Source organism: Sabethes cyaneus, chromosome 1, assembly GCF_943734655.1.
Source record: "Sabethes cyaneus chromosome 1, idSabCyanKW18_F2, whole genome shotgun sequence".
Taxonomy (NCBI): domain Eukaryota; kingdom Metazoa; phylum Arthropoda; class Insecta; order Diptera; family Culicidae; genus Sabethes; species Sabethes cyaneus.
This window is the reverse complement of record NC_071353.1, coordinates 40,155,987-40,170,958: the sequence shown is the minus strand read 5'-3', so window position 1 is coordinate 40,170,958 and position 14,972 is coordinate 40,155,987. Positions and strand designations below refer to the sequence as shown.

The 14,972-nt window shown below is 41.1% G+C and overlaps 1 protein-coding gene across 1 annotated transcript in view; it reads left to right on the top strand.

The window, feature by feature from the left end:
• The window catches only part of LOC128745604 (uveal autoantigen with coiled-coil domains and ankyrin repeats), a gene marked incomplete at its 5' end in the record, with an annotated part of 95,954 nt that extends 83,280 nt beyond the window's left edge, over positions 1 to 12,674 (top strand). The window contains 2 exons of the mRNA XM_053842682.1: positions 11,858 to 11,978; positions 12,070 to 12,674. Coding sequence (XP_053698657.1) covers positions 11,858 to 11,978; positions 12,070 to 12,674 — 726 coding nt within the window. The remainder of the gene's footprint in view (positions 1 to 11,857; positions 11,979 to 12,069) is intronic.
• Positions 12,675 to 14,972: the final 2,298 nt, after the last annotated feature.

Here is a 14,972-nt window from a genome sequence, read left to right as displayed (position 1 = left end):
TTTTCGGACATGCAGACGCGGGAACAAGAAAAAAATGCACGTGTAAATTTATGTAAATATATTCAACGAGTCTGTATGCATGAATGGAACAAATTTTAATTATGTCGACGGTGGTACTGGCGAGTGCAAATAAAGAAAGCAACGCAATTCCATAGGAAGCTCCGAGCAATGAGTAGCTAACATTGTGCGATGGTGAAAAACTGTAAAAAAGCGCTGTAGCAAAAAAAACCAAATGTTCGTTCCCTTACTTGTCCTGAACCGAGTCAGACTATATCAAGCACATCATCCAACAAGGACACCCATTTCTGGGGCTCACCTGTGCACGGACAAGATAATGCTGCAAGAGTTTGAGTTGAGTTGAGTTGTACTCTAAAGTTTTGATGCTCTATTTCCCATCAGGTGCGCAAAAAGAAGCGAAAACTTTTCGTAACTCGTTTCGGAACTCCGGATGTTGAATTCGACAAATGCAAAACGCTTGTGCTATACTTGTACAGCCCGCGGGTAGAAAGAGCACGAGCAGCGACGGTTCCTTGTCGATCCTGCTTTCGATTCGGCACATCCCGCGCCGAACAGTAGAGCGGTTGTTTTCGACCGCTTTTAGCTATTGTTCGAGAATCAGAGAACGTTTCAATACAATCCGACCAACAACGCAAAGTTGCATTGGATTTTCAACACCCGGCAGCAGCAGCAGCAGCAGCGGTGTTCTCGGTGATGATTATGCGATGTTCCAGCACGGAAGACGTGGGAAGCTTGTCTTGCTATGTTATTCAGGTTTTAATGATGTTTTGTTCTGCCGGATATGAGAGAATAGAGATCGGGGCCATTGCACTTCAATAAATGCAAAAGTTTCAGTAATGACATAAAACCGTGGAAGTTGCTATAATAAATTCTGTGCTATATTCGTTTGTTATTACGTGTTTATACAGAAGAAGCTATTGTGGTATAAATCAGGCGTGCAATAATTTTATACGGAATTAGCCAAACGTGAGTTGAGTACGAGTTCTAAGAACCTATTTAAAATAAATGATCTGGTCTAACGGTGAAGGCTAAAAGGGAGTGAATAGTGCTTTGAATGTGGCGAACATTATGTGATTATTGTTTGATTTTATTTCGTAATTGTGCTTGTGAAATGTACCGAATGTTGACACATAGCTAAATGTTCTAATAAGAGATTATAATAGTAGTGGGAGGTCCAGCAGTGCCAGACAGCTTCGCTACTTCTGAGCTACAGGCGTCTGGATCGGAAGATTGGTTCACAATCGACAGTCCTTGTAAGTTGAGAAATCATAAAGGAAATAACTCCATAGAAAACTTCAAAAGCTGCTCGAAGAATTTTGGGCAAACTCTTTAAAATCTTCAAAAATCTTCCAGAAATTTGAAATAGTCTTTCATTCTGCATTCACGTTTGTCTGCTCTGGAAATGATCTTCAAAACCAAGCTCGTCATTTGGATGCTATCCAATTATGTTGCATCCTACTCGAGTGTGTTCTATTCTGCTGGCTTTCTTGTAGTATCTTCTTCCTGGAAGAAGAATAACTCAGGCTTGTTTGTTTCACTTATGCTCGTAGTTATTTCATTGTTGTCCAATACGGTTGTATCATATTCTGTCCAGTCTGCTTTCTTATCCCCGGACTGCAATGGCGACTGCGGTAACGTATCGAAAAAATGATGATATATTATATAGTGCCAAAGGGTACTTTCGGCGTACTTCTAATTTCAGTTCACATTTCTTATAAGCACTGTCAAAGCTCACCATTGCACATATGGAAGGCACAATGTTTAACTTTTTCGCTCCGGAGTGGAGTTAAAAGTAAGAACAAAGCATCGAATGCAGTTGCTTGACTGTTTCGCCATGACTGCCGCAAACTAACTGATAACGCTGGCAATTTTTTCTGTACATAACAGAGTTGCTGAGATTGGTGAGACATAGATTGATTCACCATGGGGCTGGTACCGAATGAAATGGCCGAATAACCAATAACCGAAATCCAAAAGGCCGAATGTTAAATGTTAAATGCGGTCGAAATATGCTGTCCTTACTCGCTGCCGCTCTTTTGTGCTCAACTAAGGGATAATTCCTAGTAAACCTAGGAAAATGCAAGCTCCTAAATAGAAGTGGTTCCTACGGAGAGACTCCAACAACGTTTCGAACCGCTGCGTAAACATTTCATATTCTTTGAAGTTGGACAATTTTACGAAGTAATGAACTCGATAGCCACAAATTTGCAGTGATTGCTTCGCGGGTAAATAATTGTGGATGCGATTCCATTTATTTATCTTATTTGCAGCAAATGATGCAATTGAAATCTACGACAATATCGACCGTGAAGAGGTATTTCTAGATTAAAGTCCCAGTCTAGATTGAAGTCCAAGTTCATATCGAAATCCAAGTCCAAGTGCCAGTCCAAGTTCAAGTCCAAATCGAAGTTCAAGTCCAGATTGGAATCCAAGTCCAGAAGTCCAGATTGAAGTCCATGTCTAGAAAGAATTCCAAGTCTAGATCGAAGTCTAAACCCAAGTCCAGATCGAAGTTCAAGTTTGGATCGAAGTCCAAGTCTGGAGCGAAATCCAATTCTAGAATTTCAAGTCCAGATCGAAGTCCAAGTCCAAATCGAAGTCCAAGTTCAGATCGAAGTCCAAGTTCAGATTGATTTCCAAATCCAGATCGACGCCCAAGTCCAGCTCGAAGTCCAAGTAGACATTGAAATCCTAGTCCAGAAGTGAAGATTGAAGTCCACGTGCAAGTCCAAGTCCCAGTCAAAATTTATGTCCAGGTCCAAATCCAAATCGAGGTCCAAGTCCAGATTGAAATCCATGTCCAGAAGTCCAGGTTAAAGTACAAATCTAGATCGAAGTCCAAGTCTAGATCGAAGTCCAAGTCCAGATCAAAGTCCAAGTTTAGATCGAAGTCCAGGTCCAGATCGAAGTCCAGATCGAAGTCCAAGTCCAGATCAAAGTTCAAGTCCAAGAGTCAGTCAAAACTCAAGTCGAAGTTCAAGGCCAAATCGAAGTCCAACTCCAGATTTTAATACAAGTCCAGAAGTCCAGATTAAAGTCCAAGCCTAGATCAAATTCCAAGTCTGAATCGAAGTCCAAGTCCCGCTTGAAGTCCAAGTCTAGATCGAAGTCCAAGTTCGGATTGAAATTCAAGTCCAAAAGTCCAGATTAAAGTCCAAGTCAAGATCGAATTTCAAGTCCAGGCTTAAGGCCAAGTCCAAATCGAAGTCTAAGTCTGGATTATATTCCAAGTCTAGTTCGTAGTTCAAGACCAGATCAACATCCAAGTCCAAGTGCTAGTCAAAATTCATGTCCAAGTTCAAGTCCAAATCGAAGTCTAACTCCAGATTTTAATACAAGTCCAGGAGTCCAGAAGTCCAGATTAAAGTCCAAGTCTAGATCGAATTCCAAGTCTGGATCGAAGTCCAAGTCCAGATCGAATTCCAAGTCCAAATCGAAGTCTAAGTCTGGATCATATTCCAAGTCTAGATCGTAGTCCAAAACCAGATCAAAATCCAAGTCCAAGTGCCAGTCAAAATTCATGTCCAAGTTCAAGTCCAAATCGAAGTCCAACTCCAGATTTAAATCCAAGTCCAGAAGTCCAGATTAAAGTCTAAGTCTAGATCGAATTATAAGTCTGGATCGAAGTCCAAGTCCGAGTCCAGATCGAAGTCCAAGTCCAGATAGAAGTTCAAGTCCAGATCGCAGTCCAAGTTCAGATCGAAGTCCAAGTCTGGATCGTAGTCCAAGTCTAGATCGATTTCCAAGTCCAGATTGAAGTCCAAGTCCAAGTCCATCCAAGTCCAGAAGTCCAAATTAAAGTCCAAATTGAAGTTCAAGTCTAGATCGAATTCCAAGTCTAGTTGGAAGTCCAATTCCAAGTTCAGATAGAAGTCTAAGTCTAGATCGAAATCCAAGTTCAGATCAAAGTCCAAGTCTGGATCGTAGTCCAAGTCCAGATCGAAGTCCAAGTTTAGATCGAAGTCCAAGTCCAGATCGAAGTCCAGATCGAAGTGCAAGTCCGGGTCGACGTTCAAGTCTGGTTTATAGTCCTAGACCAGATCGAAGTTCAAATCCAAGTGTCAGTCAAAACTCAAGTCGAAGTTCAAGTCCAAATCGAAGTCTAACTCCAGATTTTAATACAAGTCCAGAAGTCCAGATTAAAGTCCAAGTCTAGATCGAATTCCAAGTCTGGATCGAAGTCCAAGTCTAGATCGATTTCCAAGTCCAGATTGAAGTCCAAATCCAAGTCCAAGTCCATCCAAGTCCATCCAAGTCCAGGAGTTCAGATTAAAGTCAAAGTATAGATCGAATTCCAAGTCTAGATCAAAGTCCAAATCTAAGTCCAAATCGCATTTCAAGTCTAGATCGAAGTCCAAGTCCAATTCCAGATAGAATTCTAAGTCCAGATCGAAGCCCACTTTCAGATCGAAGTCCAAGTCTGGATCGTAGTCCAAGTCTAAATCGATTTCCAAGTCCAGATCGAAGTCCAAGTCCAAGTCTAGATCGAAGTCCAAGTATAGATCGAAGTCCAAATCTAGATCGAAGTCCAAGCCTAGATCGAAGTCCAAGTCCAGAATGAAATCCAAGTCCAGAAGTCCAGATTAAAGTCCTAGTCTAGATCGAATGCTAAGTCTAGATCGAAATCCAAGTCCAATTCCAGATAGAAGTCTAAGTCTAGATCGAAGTCCAAGTTCAGATCGAAGTCCAAGTCTGGATCGTAGTCCAAGTCTACATCGATTTCCAAATCCAGATCAAAGTCCAAGTCTAGATCGAATTTCAAGTCCAGACCGAAGTCCAAGTCCAAGTCCAAGTCCAAGTCCAAATCCAAATCCAAATCCAAGTCAAGTAACTGGTTAATCAAGAATAAATTACATTAGCTTCATTTAATCGCATTGCTTTAAGGTCCAAGAATCTGAGAAAAGAACGCAAAATAAAAATAACGCCACTTATGTTTTTCTCCAAGATCAAACTTTATTTCTTCAAACTTCAAAATTCGTTATGTAGTGGTGTGGTTATTAATGTATGTATGAACCATTCTTACAGATGACTCAACCAGACGCAAATTCATGCGAGGCAGCCCCTCTTAAAATCTGTTTCAGAAGCTGAGCGTTTAACAACCGGAGGTGTTGAGTTATAGTTTATCACAGCTCTAACGAGCAGTGAGTTTGAATAGATAGCCGAGCTGTTGGAAGGAACTATCAGGCTCTGTAGGCGACATCCTTGGAATAGCGACCATTTGTCAAAGATATCTCTACAAACCAACATAGATTTATGGCTGATCAATCCTTAAGCATGAACTATATGAATTTCACGTCCACCTGTATATTCTACACAGAATAAAAAGCACAGATTAACGTGATCTATAGTGATCTGAAAGCAGCGTTCGATCGTATTGACCATGAAATGCTTCTGCAGGAAACTTCGACTCAGCGCATCTCGGAATTTAGCGAAATGGCTCAGTTCCTATCTGCGCCTCAGAGTTCTAGGTGTGCAGCTCGACTCCTGTTTCTCTTCCCAGTTTATCAACTGCTTGAGTATTCCTCAAGGCAGCCACATGGGGCCTCTCCTGTCTGTGTTGATTTTCAACGATATTGCGATGCTGCTTGGACTTGCATGCAAACTGATATATTCGGTGATTCGTTCTATGGAAGACTATGTCCGGCTGCAGAAGCTCTTGGATTTGTTTGTCGAATGGTGCAGGAAAAACTGGCTTGTGATCAGCATCCCGAAATGCCAAGTAATGACTTTCTACTGCATCACCAATCCAATCGTCTATAACTATCAAATAAAGGAGTATGTACTCACTAGAGTTAATGAAGTTAGCGACCTTGGGGTACTGCTTGATGTCAAACTCACGTTCAACTTGCATCGCACCACTGCAATTGCAAGAGCTTTTCGGCAACTAGGTTTCGTCGCTAAAGCTGCTCGTGATTTCAATGATCCTAACTGTCTCAAGGCGCTATATTGTTCCTCAGTACGTCCACTCATTGAAAATGTTTGCTTGGTTTGGTGCCCTTACCTAGAATGAGTTCAAAAACGTTTTGTGAAGCTCGCGTTGAGAGATTTACCTTGGTGTGATCCAGCGAATCCACTGCCGTGCTCCGATAGATGTCGTCTCCTGGGTCTCCAAACACTCGAGCGTCGCAGGAAAGTTCAGCAAGCAGTGTATGTGACGAAAGTAGATATTAAATGGCGAAATCGATTCACCAACAATCCTTTCTGTTTGAAACTTTCGTGCGTCGTAACCGGACAACCTTTGAATCTCACGAACCAATAACTGCCTGCTTTCGAACTATCTCCGCCGTTTAGAGTCTTTTTGAGTTTGATCAACCGTCGTATAAGTTTGCACATAAATTAAATAGGGTAAGATTTTTATGAACATGTTTGGAGTCATATTCAATAAAATATTTTTGTTAGTTGAATTTTAATCAAACAAATAAACTGGGCTGTCCCATTTCAAATTCGTCAAGAAAATGAAGCCAAGATTTGTCACACTCTCTGTCCACTGGATAGTTTGGCCCTCCGTAGTGACAGAAAGTAAAAGGTTGGTTTGATCCGTGTTTTTACGACGACCCTTCAAAACTCTTCGTTCATAATCCTAATCAATTGATGGGAATAAGGACTAAGATGACAGATATACAGTTAAACGTCATCCGCATACATCTGTACTGTGCAATACGGAGGGTAAATCGTTGACGTAACAACAAAAAAGCAGAGGTCCGAACACTGAACCTTGAGGAACTCCAGATGTTGAAAACCCCGCTTTCGACTGTTGATCTCCACAGAATACGGTTTGGGCTCGTTCTTTCAAATATGACTCTACTAGAAACGGTTAGGTTTTCCAACTTTTGAGCTGCTCTACGTTGTCAAACTGCTTGCCGTTTTCATAAACACGATGTGCAAGGTTGGACCAGAGGTTATCGATCGGATTCAGTTCAGCAGAACAGGCTGTCTACTCGAGATTTCACCGAATAACCGGCTTTGAGTTGTGGATTACAGCATTATCTTGCTGAAAAACGAGGTCTGAACCCAACAATGCCTCGCCGTGTTCAATCACGCGCATCTCCAGCAGTTATACGTAGTCCTGCGACTTTATTTTAGGTTGTTATCCATGCCAAAGGAAACTTTTCTTGAAAAGAAATTCTCAGCAGATAACTGTAAAGCAAAGCCTGGGTGATACATTCCGTTATCGAAACGACCTCGTGTTTTCATACGACAGACTTCGCAACCAACTGTTAGAGTAGAGGACGATTGCGGTGCTAGTACTACGATCCTATTGGTTCTAACAGTCTCTTCCGGCCGAGATTCGAACATACGATGACGATACGATGACTCGAGGCCAACTGGGAGGCAGCACATGACTGTTCCACCAACAAAATGCATAAATCATGCCAGAATTATTACCAACCTTCTGGTCCATCAAGGTTGAACTTTATTTCAACCGAAAAACAACATTCTTCCATTCATCGGTCCTAGAGATTCTGTCTATGTCGTTCCGTCAACTTGGGGTTTCCAGATCATTTACGCCACTCCAAGTTCTCATTGCTTCAGAGAGCTTGTTGTACTCGGCGTGTTCCAGTTCTAATTTTGCATAAATTTGTGATGTCGTTCTTTTCTGATTCACGGCAATTCTACCGATTATCCATTCCAATTCCACTTTTCTCGATATGGTTAAGTTTATCCCGATTTTTCAGTCCGATTTCTCTGTTAAAGAAACACACATTATGGTATGTTTTGTTTTCAATATTCTCCTCGAACATAACATGCTTCGAACTACACACACTGGCTGAATTGCACGAAAAAAAAACGATTTCACTCTCAGTCTCAAGTAACCACACTTTGACTCAGGTTTTATTGATGTGTAACCCAAAAAAAAAAGAGCAAGGTGGTGCTATTTTTATTTCTCACTATTTTTGTGATATATTAGAATTAACTTTTTGTACCTTATAAAATAACCAGTACATACAATGTTTCGCAAAGTTTGTTTTAGTTGAGAGAGCGTAAACAGGTGATAAGCAGCAACAAACCAGAGTTCTAACCTAGGAGATTGTAAATGTAAATCAGAGGCAGAGTCTAATATTCAATTGTTTTTTTAATAGACAAGTCCCAAGAAACATTTATGCGCTGAATAAACATTTTAGCAGCCATAATTATTCAGCCATAGCTGAATATGCATCGAATAAAATTTATGTAAACAACTGTACAATACTTATTCAGCCGAAATTGGAGAACTTATACAACCTATTTTATTCGAGGCGGAAAAACACTTGTTAAGCAGTTATACCGCCTCTGTGCGCCTTGTTTCCAGTTTTGCGCAAATTGGTTATTTAAAAACGCGCAATAGCCTTTATTAAGCTACATTACAGCTTCAAAGCAGCTATTAACAAGCTCGAAGCTTGACTTAGACTTAGACGAGAAATAGTTTTGTAATGCTTTTTCAGTCGCTTAATCAACGTCTATGCAGCCAAAAAATAATTTATTTTTAATTTAAAAAAGAATAGAACGCGTCATATTTATTTTGCTATGGCATCGTATGCTATGTTTTAAATTTTGAATATCTTGAATTCGTATAGGCAAGTTAATTAAAATTGTATGTCGTCATCTTTCGGGAATTGAACCGCCATCTTCTGATCCATAAGCACTCATCGTATGATCCGCCCCATCTGCATCTGCAGAACAGACAGTGAAAATATCATTACACTTGAAGCAGTCGATAATGTCGATAACTGACATATGTTTGCTGCCAGTCGAATTGCGAAACTCTATGATCTGACAGTATGTGTGCTGTGAACCAAATGAAAGCTTGGTATTAGTTTGTAAAGCCACTTTAACACCCTTAAGTAGCTTTAAAGTAGTTTGAAAGCTATGAGCCTTATGAAAGCGTCTACTGGTTTATAAAGCCACTTTAACACCTGTAAGCAACCGTAAAATGGTTCTATGTTTATGGCTGTTTAGAAGCGGACTGTTTAGCAGAAAAATCCGCTTTTAAGCTTGTTTATCAGCTTTGGAGGAAAGCTGGTTTGGAAAAACTTAAAGTAGCTTAAACATTGCTTGGTCAAACGCCATTTGAGTGCTTACTTTATGCAGCTTAAATAACGTTAAACCAACTCGTCAACAGCAATTGCTCTTGCTGTTTACGAGTTGGTTTAAGGCGATCCAGTGTACAAGATTTTTCGAAAACAGACACTGATGAAGCCTGCATGTCATAGGCGAAATAAATTATTTTTTGGCTGCATAAAGGTTGATGAGACGTTGATTAAGCAACTGAAAAAGCATTGCAAAACTATTTCTCGTTCTAAAAATAGAATTGACAGCATTGCGCAAATTGGTTATTTAAAAACACGCAAAAGCCTCTATTAAGCTCCATTGCAGCTTTGAAAGCAGCTACCCAAGTAACAATTTCAGGCTGATCAAACGCTTTTATAGCTGATTTTTACTCTACCTTTGGCTGAACTATGGTTTAGTTTTAGATATAAAAACCTTTTTTCAGCTCTTAAGCATGTAAATTTGGTGACTTTATCAAGCTTCGGGCTTGCTTATAGCTGCAATGGAGCTTAATAGAGGCTTTTGCGCGTTATTAAATAATCAATTTGCGCCAAGCTGGAAACAAGGCGCACAGAGGTTATGTAAAGGGCGATATGATTGCTTAACTTCTTTCCGTCTGCTTAACTTCTTTCTTCTTTCTGTGTTCTTTCTGTCTCAAACAAAATAGGTTGTATAAGTTCTCCAATTTCGGCTGAATAAGTATTGTAGAATTGTTTACATAAATTTTATTCGATGCATATTCAGCTATGGCTGAATAATAATGACTGCTAAAATATTTAATCAGCGCATAAATGCTTCGTGGGAGGTTTGTTTATCAAGATGAAAAATCGTTTATTCAGCTAGTATAGCACAATTATTGAGAATATTGACGGGTTGTGGAGAGGTTGAAGATGCGCCTAATCTGCTTGTGACACTATTATGTGAAGCAGCTGATTTACAGCGCGTTCGTTGGCTGCTTAATCACTTATAGAATACTGAGTCCTTTGCTTAAATTTATTCAGCGTCTACCACCTGTATTCAGAGTTAAATCAGCTGTGACCAAATCAGTAGCATTTTAATTCAGCTTCGGTGTTTGTTGGGTTTGAAGCTGAGAGAGAGTCGCGAAGACGGTTTTCTTTTTCTCATGCTTTGGTCGTTCTTATTTTTCCTATTATGTTTGTGTTTATTTTCGGGCTGACTGTTCAAGCGCGTGCGTGAACTCTGCATTGGACGTGATAAGTGCGTGTCTTGCAGTGACATTTTTTGGTGCAAGTGTGTCTATGGGTACATCAGCTTTTGCAAAAATACTCTATGAAACATGCGATAAACGGGAAGCGCATAGTTTATTGCATGTAAAATGACACGTTATGAGTACTATCGTGATAAATTCGAAAGTACGTTTAGCGTAAAATATTATCAAATGTTTATTTTAGTTAGTAGCAAATTTACAACGAAAAAAATAAGACCAATTTAATTTCTTTTTTGGGTTTTCCTAAAGAACTACCAGGCGAAAACTTACATTAGTTACCAATACTATTCCATTTCTGACCAATAATAACGACTGGCTGCAGTTGACAGTTCGAACTGGCTGCATTTGACGTTGGATTTTTTCCTATCCGCGAATCTCTCTCAGGTTTGAAGTGGTTTGGACGACATTTTTTTGCCACAGCAATGAGGACGGCTTCACCAAGCGTTTTTTCACTATCATAGGAATCTCAATTTTCACCGTATACAGCTGAAGTTATGTGATTTCGTCGTTTAGGCAGGGTTTAGTCAGGATGACAATATCCTGTTCAGCTTCAGGGTTGCCACATGCACAGATTATTCTGTGTTTAACAGATATTTGAAAAAAATCGCCTGTACAGAATCTGTATGCATAGAATACGGATTTTCGCCAAATTACACAGATTAAACAGATTATTTAGCTTTTACATGAGAGTGAAAGAGACGGAAATAGTCAGCAAAATGACTCTCTATCTCTTTCACTCTCATTGTTTTGCGTTGGACAGATTTTTACACAGATATTTTTCCTAGCCGTGCAGATTATCAGATTTTTCCAACAAAAAACACAGAATTATATGTGGCATCCCTGTTCAGCTTCGAGTACAGCGATGAACAGCTCCATCGATCTTTCCATGTAACCTCTGACGTTTTGGTAGTATACACTGAGTCTTCTTCTGGTTGCCGATGCGTTGGAGATGTAAATCAGTCAATGTCGCTCCCTGCGTGATTTTTCACTAGCACTAGCATTATTTAAGAAGCGTCAATAATTTGTTGGATTGCTTCTTAATTTGTTGAAAAAATAACAGCAAACTATATTTAGCCTGAAATATTGAATGTGCTTCTCGATTCTGGTTCTTAGTATGAAGATGTGCGCTTAATACATTATTATTGTAAATATAAATCAAAATCCAAAGCCAATGCTTACACCATGCGATAGTCAGTAGAGCGTTGATCATCAATTCTAAGGAAAAAGACCTTTTTTTTCATAAAATTGCTGTAATATTATATTATTTATATTGAGTCGATTTATATTATGCAGTAGTTTGATAACGTAGTCTAAGTAGTAATGTATAATAGACCTAGAAGTGTCTGTAACAACATACCTATAGCGATAATTGTTTTAATAATTACTACTATAATAACTATTTTATTACTCTAACTGTACTCATTTAACAATCATTAATGACAGACTCATGATCGGAAGCTAGAGAACCAGTAATGTTTCGACAATAAATTTTTAACTGCAATCTTGTTGCAACCATCGACTAACTAATCTTAATTATTTTTTCCATTTACTCAATTTTGTCGCTATGCAATCAACTACCGAAAGGCCGAGCGTCGCCTTAGTCCCGACGTTAGTCGTTACGAACGAGCTCTGAACTGTACCACCAAAACGCATCGCTGTCTCCATGCAACGCACGCATACACGGGAATCCCTTGTGCAGCGTACAGTAAGTATCCGTGTGGCATCGACAGTCTGCCACGAATTGATACATTCATTAAATCGTTAACCATTCCTGTCTAATTTCTCGTACCCGACAGTCCCAATGATGAACCACCACACGATACCGAAGCTCGGATTTGGCCCGTACAAATCATCTTCTAGCGGAGTTGGCAGCTTTTTCCTACCGAAAATCCTCACCAACCCAACGGACCGGAATTGTCCTGCCGCAAGCGCCCTAGCCGGAATGGGCGGTACTGCAAATAGCAAGGTAGCCTTAGAGTTAACCCATGGTAGCAACAAGCAAGTCATTACACTGCCATCCGAAAAGCTCGATAGCAATAAGCGATATTATGTAACCTTTACCCTTAAACCCCCGGGCATCACCGATGCACAGACCCCTGCCGCTGCGGCTGCACTCGATTCAACTGATCAATCATTGTTATCCAATACAGGCAAGCCCGCGGAAAGTCAGCCTCGGTCAGCTGCCGAGTCCGACGGTCAGCGGTGGCACAACAGCAGCAGCATTGGCTCCTTTAATGATGCCCAACATCCGGACCAGCGGCAGCCCCAGCCCCAGCCAGCAGCCGGTGTCCTTCCAGCCGTTGTAGAGGAAGACTCAAACCTTGACTCCAGCTCCCAGCAGGACCATAGCAGCAGCGGCAATGGCGGTTGCGGTGCCGCCAGCCCTAGGTCAGCCACCTAGTACTGGGGAAGGCGGACCACCCTTGCCGCTGCCGCCGTCCGAACTGCCAATGGGCGCCAGGATACAGTCACACTGTTTGTTCACTGCCAGAATCATTGTTCTGAACAATGGCTTTTTGTCGTTTTCGTGTATACACATATCTAGAAAACAAAAGCGTAGAGTTTTTTTCTGTTTTCTTTCATCCAAACTAGTTTGGAAACAGCAAATCGTTAGATTTTGTATGCGTAACAGCTCAAAAATAGCAAACAACCAGTGGCGGCGTAGCGCGTGTAACGAATATCTGCTGTAAATATGAAAATATACTGATATACAGACACATACGTAAAGTGGGCGGAACCTAAAGGTTCCGAGCAGCTAACAAGTGTCCTTTTCATTTACACCCTAGAAAATTCCCCGCTTTTGGGACGGTTTTGGTTTTCGTGTTGCAATGAAAAATTGGGCTGGTTCACCCGTCGTTCAGCATTTACTGTACCTCCCGGTATGGGAGAAAGTTTTCTCGTTGTGAACTTGATTGGCATTTGTTTGGTAAAAAAAATATGAAGGGTTTTAGTTCCACCATTTTTCGTTTTGATATTCTCTGTCGATTAGATTTGAATGAAGTATTTCCGTTCTCCGGTCGTTCACCTGCCAGACAATGATAGACGAATGATTTTCTCAGAATGCTTGTGACAGGAACTTCCAGTAAATAAATCCAAACGAATCCCTTCGACAATGCCTTTACAATCAAGTCCGAAAGTCCGTTCACCCAGCTGTCGCTGCACGTTTCTTCTCTTTCTCTGTTTGTCCTTGAACTTCCACATTAGTGTTTTCCACTTAGGTTTCACTTTCCGTTTTCGCTGGTGGCATTTCCCCTTAAGTACCACCGCAGTTGAACTCTCGGTATTTACCCGCTTATCCACTCTCTCTTCGGTTCCTGCCAATGGCCTTGACCTAGTTTCGGTTCAACGCCCACAGTCCCCATCCACTTCCTAATATCGGTCGCCTGACAATTGACCGAATGTCCTTGGTTTGGTATCGAAATCCAGAATTCATTACACGTTATTTTTGCATGCCGAGCCGGTCTAAAAATGGCGTGTTGCTGTTCTCCACCCTTCGCTTGACGGAATGTGCACTGGCATTAATATTTCCAGCTCCGGGGATCACTGAATGACCTCGGAAGCATTGTGTGCTTTGCGAATGGTGGGCTTACTGGCTGCTCCTGCTGTGCACTTTAGTGCTTTCTATTCTCGCGTGGGACCAGGATTTGGCGATTAGCTACGAAATCTAAAACAGTTCGGGCAGGGGGAAGGTGTAGCGTATTTCGCCGTTTGCTCCGGATGAAAAGCGTTCGCTCGACAACGCTGGCAGGCCGCGTTTGCGGTGACAAACAATTGGTCCCTTTGAATAATTAATCCAGGGACCGTGCTTGATGGCAACCGTTGCGTGCCAGTTGGACGTAAGTTGCGAGGAGTATGAATTATGTGTAAGCTCACAGCGAACCGAAGCAGACAAGCAAACACTGCTGCAGCAGGAGCCGTCAAGCCGCAGGCAGGTGCAGGGTTCAAGGTTTACCCGCGATCCGGTTGGCTGAATTTAAACGGATCGTTGAACTAACTCTTCGCTGCGGATTCTAGTTGGAGCCTTGAAAGTTATAAATGAATTGCTCACTCTCGTAGCTTTCCAAAGGTGAAGGCATATCTATTCGCTCATTTTATTGATGTAGACAGTAGTGGTTGTAATATAGGTGATTTACTGTCAAACTACGCAACCCAATCCGCGCAATTTTAGCACTTTTAGTTGAATAAACTTATTTACCACTTCAACCACCACTTTGTAACAAATGGTGTTGGTAGGAAACGAAATTCAATGATCAAATACTAATATTTGAAACTACTGACAAGTTTAAAATGTCCTGGCAACTGTACTGTATAGTTTCAGTCTTATAAATTACCAAAAACAGGTATAGAATCATCCGCCGCCCGGTGTGAATCATACTTTTTCCATTCCTTAACCAGCCGTCATACTAGTTTATGTTACGCTTTGCATTAAAGTTCATACTTCATGCAGCTCGTACCAGCTATAGCATAAGTCAACCCGGCAGCAGGCAGCGGATTTTGAGCGCTGCGATGGCTGTGCCACTACGTTTTAAAATGCTCATTCACGCAAATTAGCGACAGGAAGCGGCTCCTGTGCCGTGTTTCAGAGCATTTCCGCTCACTAGTTCGAGCTCCAGCAGTGGCAACCGCCCGGCAAGCACAGGGATGCAAAATTAAATGCACTGCACATAATATGAGGTACAGAAAAAAAACTGTAACAAAA